At 37.8% G+C, this 14,665-nt stretch overlaps 1 protein-coding gene across 1 annotated transcript in view; it reads left to right on the top strand.

Moving 5' to 3' along the window:
- Positions 1-14,665, top strand: part of MNS1 (meiosis specific nuclear structural 1) — a 30,238-nt gene that overhangs the window by 13,715 nt on the left and 1,858 nt on the right. The window contains exons 4-9 of the mRNA XM_028507945.2: positions 4,882-4,984; positions 8,598-8,827; positions 9,406-9,622; positions 9,727-9,834; positions 12,651-12,908; positions 14,230-14,355. Of these exons, the coding sequence (XP_028363746.1) occupies positions 4,882-4,984; positions 8,598-8,827; positions 9,406-9,622; positions 9,727-9,834; positions 12,651-12,908; positions 14,230-14,355 (1,042 nt within the window). The remainder of the gene's footprint in view (positions 1-4,881; positions 4,985-8,597; positions 8,828-9,405; positions 9,623-9,726; positions 9,835-12,650; positions 12,909-14,229; positions 14,356-14,665) is intronic.

The following is a 14,665-nucleotide window of genomic DNA, read 5'->3' as shown; positions in this document are numbered from 1 at the left end:
TCCACTTTTATCTTTATTATTTCCTCATCCTACTCACTTTAGGCTTTGTTTGCTGTTCTTTTTTAATTCCTTTAGGTCTCAGGTTAGATTGTTTATTTGATATTTTTTTTTGTTTCTCGAGGTAGGACTGTATTGGTATGAATTTCCCTATTAAACTGCTTTGGCTGTATCCCCTAGATTTGGGGACATTTTGCTTTTCATTTTTATTTGCCTTAAGGTAGATTTTGACTTCTTCCTTGATCTTCTTGTTAACCCACTCATTAGTTAGTAGCATGTTATTTAGCCTCCACATTTGTGTTTCTTAGGGGTTTTTTTCTTGTAATTTCTAGTTTCATACCATTGTGACTGGAGATTCTTGATATCATTTCAGTATTTTAAACTTATTAGAATTTGTTTTGTGGCCTTACCTCCAGTAAGGTCAAGTTCAGCCATCACTTTTGACCAGCTTAGGGCAACCTAGTAGGAGCTACAAAGTAATCTCTGATTGGTTGCTTCTTGTTCCATGCTTGAGATTCTTGTAAGAGGCTATATTGTGAACTGAGCCTGGCTGCCACTGGTACAGCTGGTACAGCTGGAAACCTGTGGTGGACACCAGGATGTGAACTGAAGTCAATGCCATTCATGCCAGGCTTGAGGCCACCTGATGGGACTTATAATGCAAGTTGAGACTGCTCACTGCTTGGGACTGGCTTTGGACTGATGAGCAAGAGGTTGAGGGTATGCTGAGGCCAGCTGTTGTTTTTAAGAGGTTCATGAAACTTTGAGAGATTTACAAAAGTCTGCAGCATGAGCAGAGGCAGGATGCTTATATGGAAAAGACAGTGGAAGGGGTTCAGGTTGGGCATTTGAGTTGAATGAGGCAGAGTTTCAGGATATCATCAACTGGATTAATGGAGAAGTCAGATGGCTGGGTTGGAGGAGTGCTCAACTAAGACACAATGGCACCTTGCCCTGGCTGAGTGGCTCAGTTGTTTGGAGCATCATCCCATAAACCAAAAGGTTGCAGGTTTGATTCCTAGTCAAGGCACACACTTAGCTTTAAGGCTCGATCCCCAATTGGGGCACATATGGGAGGCAACTGATTGATATTTCTCTCTCATATTGCTGTTTCTCTTCCCCATCCTTCCCCTTCCCCCGCCCTCTCTAAAATCAATAACCATGTCCTTGGGTGTGGATTTGAAAAAAGAAAAAGTAAACAATGGCACCAGCCTGTGCTTCTGTCCCTGGAGAGAGCTGCCCTAACCCATTCCCCTCCAACTTCACCCTGAAGTTAGTCAATTCAGTTCCTCCCTGTATGTCTCCAGTGCTTTTTGAGTTGCTGCACCTGCATTGGAGCCCTGAGCTAGTGAGTCCACACATGGGCTCCTCACACAGAAGATCTTGGTCTCCAGCAGCCCTCTGTCTCATTTGGATGCAATCCCCACTCTTTTTCATAGCCAGATGTTATGGGGACTCCTCCTCTGGGCACTAGTGTCCCAGGCTGGTACCCCTTGCTCCTCACGGAGAACCTCTGTAGCCATGATATCCCTCCCAATTCTTAATCACCACACTGTGTGCGGGACCTACCCTTTCCATGTCTCCACCCTTCCTGCCAGTCTTGACACAGCTGCTTCTTTATATCCTTAGTTATAGGAATTCTGTTCAGTCAGTCATCTGCCGGTCCTCAGTTATGGTTCTATAATTTAGTTGTAATTTTGAAATGGTCATGGGAGGATGTGAGCACAGTGTTTATCTGCCATCTTGATCAGAAGTCTCCTACCTAGACAGTCTTTAAGAAGATAAAACTGGAGACTTCTCCTCCAGGATCTGAGTACCTATTTTAAACCTACAATAATTAAAACTGATTTTAGCACAGGATAAAGAAATGGATCAATGGAGTAGAATAGAGCAGCTCTTCTCAACCAGAAAATTTAGGCCATAACGACCTAAGGTCCCCATTACAGTCATACCTTGGACTCATCGGCTTCAGAACTCGCTAAAACCCTATACTTACTGCATTTTGATGAGAAAAAAGTGCTTTAGCACCCGGTGCTTGCTGCAGACTCGTCACACTCACTAGAACTTGTATGAGTCACAACGCTGCCCTCTGAGAGAAAATGCTTCATCACTCATCAGTGCTCGTCAATTTCAGTGCTCATCATGAGTTCTGGAACAAATTAGTGACGAGTACTGAGATACTACTATATATGTAATGAATTAACTCACCTCCTATGGATCTAAAATAATATCAGTTATATACTGTCTCTAAATTAAAAATACAAATCACTTAATTTTCTGTGAAGCAGTTAAGGAAGGATGGGATAGAAAATCCAAAAACAGATCCATGCATGGATGCACACTTACCTCATGACAAAACTGACATTGCAGAGCATTAGAAGAAATAGACATTTTAGTAAAATGGTACTGCATCAATTACATATCCACATGGAAGAAAATGTACTTGTTTATCCCTTATGCCACACACAAAAGTTAGTTCCTGAAAAATTGTAGTCTAAAAGTGAATGGTGAAATAAAACTTTGAGAGACTAATACAATATCTTTATGGGGTTGGCAGTATTTCTTAAAATATGACATAAAAGTCGTTGACAATGAAAAAAATATTGGTGAATTAGGATACATCTCTTCATCTAAAGAAACAACTATGAGAGTAACCACAGACTGGAAAGGGATATTTGCAATATATATATAACTAACAAGATACTTGTGTTCATAATATATAAAGAACTTGTATGCAATAGTAAGAAGTAGATAATCCAGTATTAAAATGGACAAAAAGTATTGAACAAGAATTTCACAGAAATATATAAATTACTCACAATATATGAAAAGGTCTCAGTTCCATTAGCAACAGGGAAACATAACTTAAAACCCCAGTGTTGTATTAGGTACCCATGAGAGTGGTTAAACAGTGCTTAGACATTGTTAATGAGAATGTAATACTGTACAAATCATTGTGAAAGCATCATCTTCTACTAAATTTGAACACAGTCTACCCTGTGACTGAGAAATTTCACTCCTAGGTATACAAGCTCTGTCTGGAAAAAGTCCAACCATTGTTAATACAACAAGAACAGTTTGCATGACATTGATGTAGCCTGGCAGCCAAGGAGGGTGGACTGGACTGCACATGCATGAACAATGATGACTTCACTGTACTAGTCAGTGGGGGCAGTAGACACTGTTGAGTGAGCATGTGTACTGTGTGGCCTTCACATTCAAAATGACTGAGCAAGTAGAGCAATGAATCTGCATCAAATTTTACGTTAAGCTTGAACATTCCTCTGTGGAAACTATCCAGATGATTCAGAAGGCCGCAGCTGTGGGCAACTGGTGATTGGCAGCTTCATCATGAAAACACGCCTGCTCATGCATCACATCTTGTGCAGAATTTTTTGGCAAAACATTAAATCACCCAGGTGACTCAGCCCCCGTATAGCCCAGATTTGGCACCCTGCAACTTCTGGCTTCTCCTAAAATTAAAGTCACCCTTGAAAGGGAAGAGATTTCAGACCATTGATGAGATTCAGGAAAATACAGCAAGGCAGCTGATGGTGACTGGGAGAACTGTGTGAGGTCCCAAGGTGCCTACTTTGAAGGGGACTGAGGTACCATTGTCCTGTGTACACTGTTTCCTGTATCTTGTATCACTTTCAATAAATGTTTCTATTTTTCATATTACATGGCTGGATATTTTCTGGATAGACCTCATATTTCCAGTGCAAATATGTGCACTTGACCTTCAAATGAAGGTCATTTATTTGCTTGGAATATAGCAATTGTTTGGAATCTAATGTACATTTTTTGTAGAGGCAATTATAAATTGTGATTGGGTTTATGCATTGGTTCACAATCAGTACCCAACTCTAAAAAACATTTTTTTAAAGCCATCCTGATAAATGTATATCAACCTCATAGTAAAATATGTAGACTTACCTAGAACTTTAATCCTCATGTATAATATTTGTATGAAAGAAGTCAATCTAATGTTGTATACAGCTACACCTGCAGCAGTAAGGGCAAAAAGAACACACCATAACACCAGGAGTATCTTTCTTCCCTTACCCTTTGGATTATCTCTTTGTGGGTATGGGGTACTTGGGCGTTGAGTTTATAATTAGGCGAGTGCCTCTGAGCTCCTGTTAGGATTGAGATGTACATCTAGCTGACATCTAAGGACCCTTCCAGCTCAGAATTCTCATAGTCTATCATATTCAGAATTATGACTGGCACATTAAAATGAAGTCTTATATGGCGTATTGTTTTCACTGAGGTTAGGAAAGTGATGGATTCAAAATAATTCAGAGATTACTTGAGGCCAATTCTCGTTTTTTAACAGATAAGAAAAGAAGCCCAGAGAGGTGAAGCAAACTTTCCCCGTGGTCATTCCCTCTTCATCTTCATTATCAAAACATAATTACCATTTATAGAATGTTTGCTGTGTAACGGGTCCTTTTCCAAGCTCTTTATACACTTTAAGTAATTTAATTCCCACAACCACCCCTTTTACGTATAGCAAAACTGAGAAACAAAATGTAAGTAACTTGCTTAGGTTTAAACCCCCTTACTATAGTTCTTTTAGTTTGATAATATTAGTAGCTGGACAGAAATTTTTACCAATATTGATAAAGCACCTTGTCTGAGCCAGGCACTGGCAAAAAGATTTTTAGTAATGATTATTGAAAGTAAAAGGGTTGTTTTGTTTAGAAAACATTTTTACATTCCGATGTTACTTTGAATGAAGGGGGAAAGGGGTACTTTTTCAAAATATTTAAATAATGTAAATATGTTTTACACATTTAGAAAAAAATTCTTTTAGTTTCAGATATAGATTATTTTTATAGTAATGGTCCTCAAATTTAAATGTCTTTTTTTTTTAAACAGTATCGAGCTCAGAGAACTGGAGAAGAAATTAAAAGCAGCCTACATGAATAAAGAAAGGGCAGCTCAGATTGCTGAAAAGGATGCCATTAAATATGAACAAATGGTAATCATGTTTCTGCTCATTATGCTTTCTGTATTTTTAGGTTCATTTAAAAAACCAAAAATAGACCAATTTTTAAAACATTGTTACATACTATAAAGAATTTACAGTGCTAGATTTCTCAAATACTTCATGCTTTTCAGATCCTTAAGGTATAGGGAATCATGGATTATTTAATATTGAGCCTTGTTTAATATAATATTAGAGTCTTTCAGTGACACAAAGGACTAGGCTGTTGTTTAAAATGAATGGCTATATTCAGTAACTCCCAGCATTCTTTTTGGTCTCTAACCAATTATTCTTTGACAAAGCAATACAGTACAAGTTGTTAGCATGATTAATACATTATAATGTTATTAATTTTTCATTTTTTAAATGTTCTGAAAAAAAACTATTTTATAATTTTATGCAAACTTTTCTGTTTTATAAATAGCAATTTCTATTTGTTTCCCTCTCTCCCTTTTTCTAACTCCTGACAAACTGCCAGGTTCAGGGCAGGAGTTACTCTTGGGCAAAGGAGTTTCAGGCACACTCACCAATATAAAACAGGCTTTATTGAGTTAATGCTTAACAGCAGGTGCATGTCATAATGTGAGCACGCATTGTCACAAAGAACGGCTAGACACAGATGAAAAGGTCTGACTCAGCGTGACACAGCCTTACATTCCCCTTCCCTTGTTGCTCTATTATGTCAAATAGAGAGGTGGCAGAGTCCCCTCTCTCCTGGATCCTTTCACAAGGTATTACACAGCTGTTAAAGAGGAGGGGGTAAAGGTGAATGTTCTGGCTTTTAATCTTGGACCATATATATTTTAGGTTGAATGGAAAAAAAAAGTTGCAAAAAAATCAAGTGGAAGAATAATACATATCACAGACCATTTTTATTTTTAAAAACTGGTACATATATGTATGTGGATATCAACATGTGTATTTATTCATACATACTGTACCTTGCTGTGTCTGATGTGCACTTTTTTGCCCAAATTTTTGAGGGAAAAATAAGGATGCACATTACACATGGGTATAATGATTACATACCATGGGTATAATAATGAGTATAATAGCCCTGGCTAGTGTGGCTCAGTGGATTGAGTACAGGCCCATAGACTGAACAGTTGCTGGTTTGGTTCCTGGGCAGGGCACATGCCTGGCTTGCAGGTTGGGTCCCCAGTTGGGGGCATGTGAGAGGCAAACAATTAATAACGGGTATAATACTCAGTGTATAATGCGCACCAAAAAACTTGGGTGCGCATTATACATGGCAAAATATGGTGTGTGTTGTATATAGCGATACACACATGCAGTTAGAGGCGATATCAAAATATTCAACAGGTACAGCGCAGCGTGTAGGTATCAAGTAAGAATAGATGCTGCCCATGGTGATACGTGTACCTGGACACGGGCACGTGTGCTCATGTAGAAAAACTCGGGGGGGTTATGTAGCATGCTGTTAGCACCGATGCGTAGGAGAGGGTGAGATTTCGTTTCCTAAGCTGTATAATTGTATTTTACCCTTTGAAAAATAAAGTAGAATATAAACAATATACTATTTGACCAGTAGTTTGCAGTTTTAATTACCTTGATAATTGAGGTTTTTCAAGGCCAAGGCAATTGTAGACATTTTGTCTGATTCATGAGACAGTTGCTATTTTCTTAATAAAACTGATCCACAAAAATTAAATTCAGATACTCCTAGGACTTGACCAGGTGTCAGAATATCTAGGTGCTAGTTTTGGTTCAGTCTTTCTAAGGCTTATTTTTCTTAACTGTGAAAGGAGAACATTGTCTTTATATAAGTGTATGGTAAAATGCAATGCATATTTTTATCATTTCATATTTTTTCTAAAGAACCTAGTACAATGTGTGCTAAGAGAACAGAAGCTGAGAAAGAAATTTGATTAAGTAATATTAACAGTGTGATGGTAAAGGCATCAGTCAGATCAGGAATGGCACTTAGCAGCATTCATATTTTCATCTGTGTCTTCTTTTATGTTTGATGCTGCTGACCATTCTGGCATCAGAACATTTGGGCTGTGATCACAATAGTAAAGGGCAATTTTTTAAATTTCCCTGATATATATTTAATTTAAAACTTATTTTGTTAAATGATTTTAAAATGCTCAAAACAAATAAGGGGTTGAACCTATTCAAGAAGCAATACTATCTCTAACGCAGAAGGAAGGATCTTGAATGGGTGAAGTAAAAGCTGCAGAGAACAGGCACAATGACGTATGTAACCTTTTTAAGTTAAAATGATTACAAAGGGCCTTTAATAAATGAGAAAAGGGGAGACTTAAAAGGCCAGTGGCAGGAAAGAAAGTTTAGGCTGGGAGTAACTAAAGACGTACTCAGAGCTATAAATAGCAGACCTGTATGAAAAAAGATAGTACAGGCAGACAGACATATCTCATTTTGTTGCACTTCGCTTCCTCATGCTCCAGATACTGTGTTTCTTACAAATTGGAGGCAAGACCGTCCACCAGCAAAAATTATCACAACTTGCTTTATGGCGATACTCGCTCTGTTGTGGTGGCCAGAACTGAACCCGCAGTGTCTCCAAGGGGTGCCTGTACCACCCTTACTCTAAATAGCGGCTGATACATGTCAACGTAAGAAACGTCCAAACCTTAGAGAATATTTTTAAGAGTTTATTTGAGACAAACTGATTTTTTTTTAAGATTTTATTTATTTATTTATTTTTAGAGAGGGAGAAAGAGAGAAACATCAGTGTTCGGTTGCTGGGGGTCATGGCCTGCAACCCAGGCATGTGCCCTGACTGGGAATCGAACCTGCGACACTTTGGTTTGCAGCCCACGCTCAATCCACTGAGCTATGCCAGCCAGGGCAGAGAGACAAACTGATTTTGCTGAGGAGCAAGAACTCAAATTCTCCTGAGAATAATTTTTACAGCTTCTTTTATGCATTTGAAATTAAGGAGTGACTATAAGGAAGAGTACATGGAGGTGGGAGAAAGCAAAGCAGGGAATAGATTGCAGGGTAGTTAATGAGATTATGTGCCCTGTTGAGGGCATATAGTGCTTTATTTCAAAGGTATGTTAACCTAGACACACCATTAAAAGAGTACAGGGCTTGCTTAAGGCAAAGATAAACCTTTTACTGAAAAGCTGTATGCCTGGGGCATGACTGTCTACTATGACCTGCCCAGTTAGGAATCTATGGTCAGATCATCCTGGGAAATTACCCTCCATAAGGCTCCTTTTTAAAATCCACATACATAATAAAGTTAAATTGTGAAAATTGCCACTATTAAATACAAGACAGCATAGAAAGATGACTACTGCTTTGGCAGTTAACATAGCAAAGTTATTAATAGAGTACTTCTAATCTGACTTACTACTTTTCAAGTGTAGGGTTACTAAGTATCCTTATTGTGTATTGCCCTGAGAGAGCTACCTGAAGGAACAGGAAGGCCTCTTTACAGTTCAGCTCATCATTCAAACCCTTCAGGTGACAGTGACTTACCTTTGCTTTTAACTTACACAGATGAAAAGATTTTGTGACAGGCTTTAAGACAGTCGATTATATCTCTTTAAAATATTCTATCACACTCTGCTCAGATTTGAAAATGGAAAGATGAATTTTGTTTTAATAACAGAAACGTGATGCTGAAATAGCCCAGACCATGATGGCAGAACACGAGAGAATCGTGAAGGAAGAGAGTGCTGCAGAAGACAGGCGGAATAAAGTGAAAACACAGTACAGTCTTGACCTAGAGAAACAACTTGAAGAACAAGAGAAAAAAAAGCAGGAAGCTTATGAACAGTTATTGAAAGAGAAACTCATGATTGATGAAATTGTCAGGAAAATCTATGAAGAAGATCAATTGTAAGTTAATCCCAACTTTGTCAATGCCTAAACATTTACGTTAATCTCAGGCTTATTTGGAAGAGGTAAAGCACCTACAGAGTGTCTACCACACAGGAAGTCCTTGGTAGTGTTATCACATAAACTGAGACCAGCTTATATTTGTCTCTTAGCATGATAGTTAATAATCTATTAATTAACAAATGCTCATTAAGTGACAATCACAAAAATTCATTTTTCTTAAATATGCTCATATTGTATGTCAGAGGACTTGTTTTCTGATGCATTTCTTTGGTAGACAGCTGAGGTGTAGAGTGCTATGAGGCAGATGTTAACAGGTTGTAGCCTTTGTGAAATGCAATGAGTAAAACTCCACTAACAGGTTAGAGAAGAAGTGTGGTAGTATTTTACTCAGAAAAAAACTCATACCTCTAACATATCTAGTGGCACTAATAGAACTCAGAATGTTTTGTTGAATGAATGAATGAATGAATAAACAAACTATACATTTTTCCAATACTATTGACTGAAGGAAATGACACACATTCTTCTATATTTTATAATTTTTGTTACTACAAAACTGCACTCTTGCATTTTAGAGAAAGACAACAAGAGTTAGAAAAAAAGAATGCAACTCGAAGGTATATAGAAGAGTTTCAGAAAGAGCAGGCTCTCTGGAGAAAAAAGAAACGTGAGGAAATGGAAGAAGAAAACAGAAAAATCATAGAGTTTGCCAACTTGCATCAACAAAGAGAAGAAGATTGGATGGCGAAAGTGCAAGAAAATGAAGAAAAAAGGCTACAGCTTCAGAATATGGTATCAAAATAACCACTTCTTTAACATTGGAGAAATTCTGATTTTTTAATACGTTTTGGTTCCTATAATGTCTGAGTGTTTTTTTCCCTTAAAAAATTTAATAGTTGACACAGAGATTGGAAAAAATGCTGCAGCAACGTGAAGATTTGGAACAAGTGAGACGAGAATTATATGAGGAAGAACAAGCTGAAATACATATGAGGAAACTGAAAGTAAGTTTTAGAAATTCAAAGAATGATTAACATAGAGGATAATATAATTTTGAGATAAAAGTAGAGAGATTTAAACCCAACAATATTGATAGTTATTTTAAAGGGTATAAACACTACAACTAAAAGAGAAATGTTCAGGTTGGATTAAACAAGCCAGACCCAGGCAGCAGTGTACAAACTACTTAAGAAGCACGAGACATGGTAATAAGGAACAGACTGACAGTGACCAGAGGGGAGGGAGGTGAGGGAAAGCAGGGGAAAGAAGGGGAAAGTCCTAGTCAGGGAACTTGTGTAAAGGACACATGGACATGGACAACAGGGTGGGGACTGACTGAGGGAACCAGGGGTACAGGTTTGGGTGGGCCAGGGGAGTGCAGTGGGGGGAATTGGGAAAACTGTAATAGACAGCCATAAAAAAAAGCATGATGCAACTATGTTGTGTATAAGAAACACAATTTAAATATGAAGACATGTACTTTAAAAACAAAAGGATAGAGAAAGATGTACCATGCAGACACTTAATCAAAAGCAGGTTGGATATCAAGATGATAATAAGGTAATTCATCTGGAGTATATAATAATTGCAAATGTGTATGAACCTAAATAAAGCTTCAAAACACACAAAGCAGAACTGACAGAAACCAAAGGAGAAATAGACAAATCCATAATTACAGTGGAAGATTTCAATACCCCTTCTCATTAATACAGTCATACCTCAGTACTTGTTGACTTCAGAACTTGTCAAACCTTGTACTCATAGCATGTTGATGAGAAAAAAAAATGTTTCAGCACTTAGCACTTGCTTGGGACTCATGCACTTGCTAAAACTTGTATGAGTCATAATGCTGCCCCACAAGGGAAATGCTTCCTCACTCATAGCTTGCTCGGTGCTCGTCGATTCCAGCACTCATCATGAGTTCTGGAACGAATTAGTGACAAGTACCGAGGTGCTACTGTATGGAGAATATGCAGTCAGAAAACCACAGGGATGTAGTATTGAAAAACAGTGTCAACAAATATGACCTCAAGATGATATGCTGATTTTCTAATTGGATGGTTTGTTCATTTACTATAACATTTTGAGAGTTCTTCATGTATTTTAGATACTAGTTCTAAAGTATCTAGTGGATGGTTTACAGATACTTTCTCCTTGTCTATAGCTTTTCATCCTCCTAACAGGGTCTTTCTCTGAAAAAATGTTTTTGATTTCTTTGAAGTTCAATTTATCAGTTTGTTTTCATGGATCGTACTTTTGGTATTAATTCTAGGAAGTCTTTGCCTAGATCCCAGATAATTATTTCCCTAAAAGTTGTTGACTTTTGCATTTATAAGTCTGTGATCCATTTTCAGTTACCATTTTATATACTGTGTGAGACTTAGGTCAAGGTCCAGTTTTTGCTTTCGGATGTCCAGTTGCAGCCTTACAATAGCCTAGATATGGAAATGACCTCGAAGTGTCCATCAGTGAGTAAGTGGATCAAGAAAATAGTACACCCGAAGAAAAAAGATTTCCCTCTTGGAATTTATTTTTAGTGAGGGGATAAGGCATATATGTATGAAATAAAATTAGATGGAAAAATTAAATGGTGTAAGAGGCCCAAAGGAGAGAGGAGTATGAATTAGAGTGTGGTTAGAAAAGACTGTACGGAGGAGGAGGGTTCCGGAGGGGGTCAGAGAGGGATGAGTGAAGAAAGAGGCTGAAGACACAGTGTGACTATCAAGTTGCTACAGCTGATACTGCAGATTGGCTCAAACCCATCCTACTGCTTTTTAAAAACATTTGTGCTGCTTTATTATAAACACTATAAAGTTAAAACTACATTTCTCTTATTTCAGTTAGAATTCTGCCTGTGACCTAGATTATCTCCAGCAGTTATCTCTTCTCCTGTCAGGGTCTGAAGATGCCAGGGAGAAAATGGGAGAGCAGCCGCCCCAGGAAGACCAGGGCACTGGGGCAGCTTCGGTGGGGTTGTGGTCGAGGGGTCTGAGCAGTGGCACGTCAGCTTGTTTCCCTGGACCTCTGAGTCATAGATGCCAGCTGGTGGCCTGTAGCAAATCCCTTATAGTTTGTATGATCTGGAAGTAAGAACCCTATCCATACAGCTGTTAAGACAGTATTTTGAATGCCTTGAGGATGCTGGACTACCTGGAGCTTGTGTAAGAATCGGACAAAGTTGGTTAGATTAGAGGACTTAAAATTTACACCAGCCCCAATTGAACAGAGAGATGATAATGCAAAAGCAGTAAAATATTATTAGTAGAATCCAGGTGTTAGGTATGTGGGTGATCACTATTAGATTCTTTACATCTTTGGTTATGTTTGAGATTTCTCATAACAAAATGTTGGGAAAATTAAAATGTATAGAAAAGGACTTTAACTGTTCAAAGTAAATTTGAATTTCCCTGAAAAACTTCTGATTGTCATTGCTAGATTATTGTTCTGAAAAATATTTATCAATGATCTGAACAATAGTTTCATGCAAGATTCTAGAATGTTTCAGAGTTGGTACAAATTTCATAGAATACAGATTTAATAAACTTAGGTAAGCAAAAAAAGTTTTTATATCAGCCCTTTTCAAAGTAGTTATATGTTAATTTTGAATGCAGAAACAAAGTAGGAAATATATACAAGTGAAAATGTAAAAACAAGTAACAGGAGGCAATTCAAAAGTAACATGTCCTTTATTCAACTAGTTTACACTAGAGAACACTGCCCTAGTCTTTTATGCTTAACCAAACTATCCCTCCCTCAGTTTATAAATCTGCTTTAAAGAAACAGTTACTGAATTACCTTGTACATGTAAATTGTTTTTTAGGAAGAAGCAGAGGAGAAATTGAGAAAGCAGAAAGAGTTGAAGCAAAATTTTATAGAACAAATGGCCTTGAAGGAACTGGTACAACAGGCTGCAAAGGAGGAAGAGGAGATCTTTAGAAAGGCTATGTTAGCGAAACTCGCCGAGGACGATCGCATAGAGTTAATGAATGCTCAGAAGCAAAGAATGAAGCAACTGGAACACAAGAGGGCTGTGGAAAAACTTATTGAAGAGCGCCGCAAACAGTTCCTTGCAGACAAAGTAAGGAAAAGTGGTTTGGTTTGGTTTGGTTTGGTTTGGTTTGGTTTTTGCCATTACCATTTAACGGGCAATCAGTTTGTGCCGTTAAACACAAATCCACTAAACAGTTAACTGAGAACCTTTCATGTGCCAGGTGATGTTATATATTAATCATATATACAATTTTTTTCTTTCTGGTTTCCATGACTTTGACAAGGAGTGGCTTGAAAAAATAAGTGACCCCAGTAAATAACTAATTTCAAAGAAAAGCTTTGCATTAATACTGCTTTAAAATAGTTCTTGGCAGGAACTCATTGTTTCAACAGTCTGCCTTTTAGCATCCCTCCCTGCACAACAGGATTTGTTGGATTCATTTCCTTGAGAGTTCTTTTAAGCCCTAGAAACTTTTGAAGCTACTCATCTCTTTGACTCACATGGCACAGAACTTTGGTGTGGTTGAATATTCAGAACTTGTTCCTGAGAAATTTCTCCCTGTAGAATTCTTGCTGCTATTGTTGGGCTTAATACTGGCTTTTAAAAATTTAATATATGGAAATACAGGATCCAGCAGAAGTAGCGCCTGCTGGAGTGTGGTTGGTAGGGAATGTGAATGTCTCACATGAGATGGACAGCAATTTGAACATTTTACCCAAAATGTCATATGGTGTGCTTGAGTGTGATACTGTTACATGCTTATGATTCTGTAATAAAAGATTTATAATAAAAAGGGGCATTATTTGTGCCTGACCCTGTTCTTTAGCTGTCCCTATTTGGTTGTACCTGTTTCATCTCCCACTGTGAGCTGCTGTTAGCACCTGATATATGGTAACGTTCAATAAATATTTGTTGAATTAATTAGGAAGTCACTTCGTTGAACATACTTTCCTTGGTAATGATATTGTCCTGAAAATATGTATTTGCCTTCCTAAAATCCCAGGCATAACTACAGGGTGGAGCAAAAGTAGGTTTATAGTTGTGAGCACATAAAACAGAGTTTATTCTTGTCTTATTACTATATTTTCCATGTGACCAAATGTAAACCAAATTTTGCCTCACCATGTACATCATCTAGAATCTTTTCAAGTTAGTATCAATAGAGAGTTCATCAATTTTATCCAATTCCCTGCAAAAATAGTTTTGACAATTTTTTTAAAGGTTTTATTTATTTATTTTTAGAGAGGGAAGGGGGGGAGAGAGAGAGAGAAACATCAATGTGCGGTTGCTGGGGGTTATGGCCTGCAACCCAGGCATGTACCCTGGCTGGGAATCGAACCTGGGACACTAGTTTTGACAATTTTTAAGATTAACGGACTGGGTGACAATATTTTTTTTACATTTCCAGCAACGTGAACTGGAAGAATGGCAGCTGCAGCAAAGAAGACAGGGATGTATTAATGCAATTATTGAAGAAGAAAGATTAAAACTGCTCAAAGAACATGCTACGAACTTACTAGGATATCTCCCTAAAGTAAGTGAGCTGTAACTCAGTGTCCTCCTTGTGACATCTACCACTGGAGAAGAACCACAGGGTCAGGATTACAGAGGTCCTGGTTTTATTCACTTCTTGCTGTTACCAAGCAGCAGTGGGATTTTGGCCAGTCACTGTCTCCAAAATGAGAGTTAGTCTTGGCACATTTTTAGATTATGAGCTAGATTTATTGACTTTAAGGTTTTGAGATTCTTTTCTCCCCTTTCAGTGTATGTGTTCTAAAACTAAACTACCACAGAGCAGCTGTAATACTCTGTACATGGAAGCTGCAGATGCACAGAAAGTTGGG

The sequence above is a fragment of the Phyllostomus discolor genome, chromosome 1 (assembly GCF_004126475.2).
Source record: "Phyllostomus discolor isolate MPI-MPIP mPhyDis1 chromosome 1, mPhyDis1.pri.v3, whole genome shotgun sequence".
Classification (NCBI taxonomy): Eukaryota; Metazoa; Chordata; class Mammalia; order Chiroptera; family Phyllostomidae; genus Phyllostomus; species Phyllostomus discolor.
This window is presented reverse-complemented; position numbering and strand designations above follow the sequence as displayed.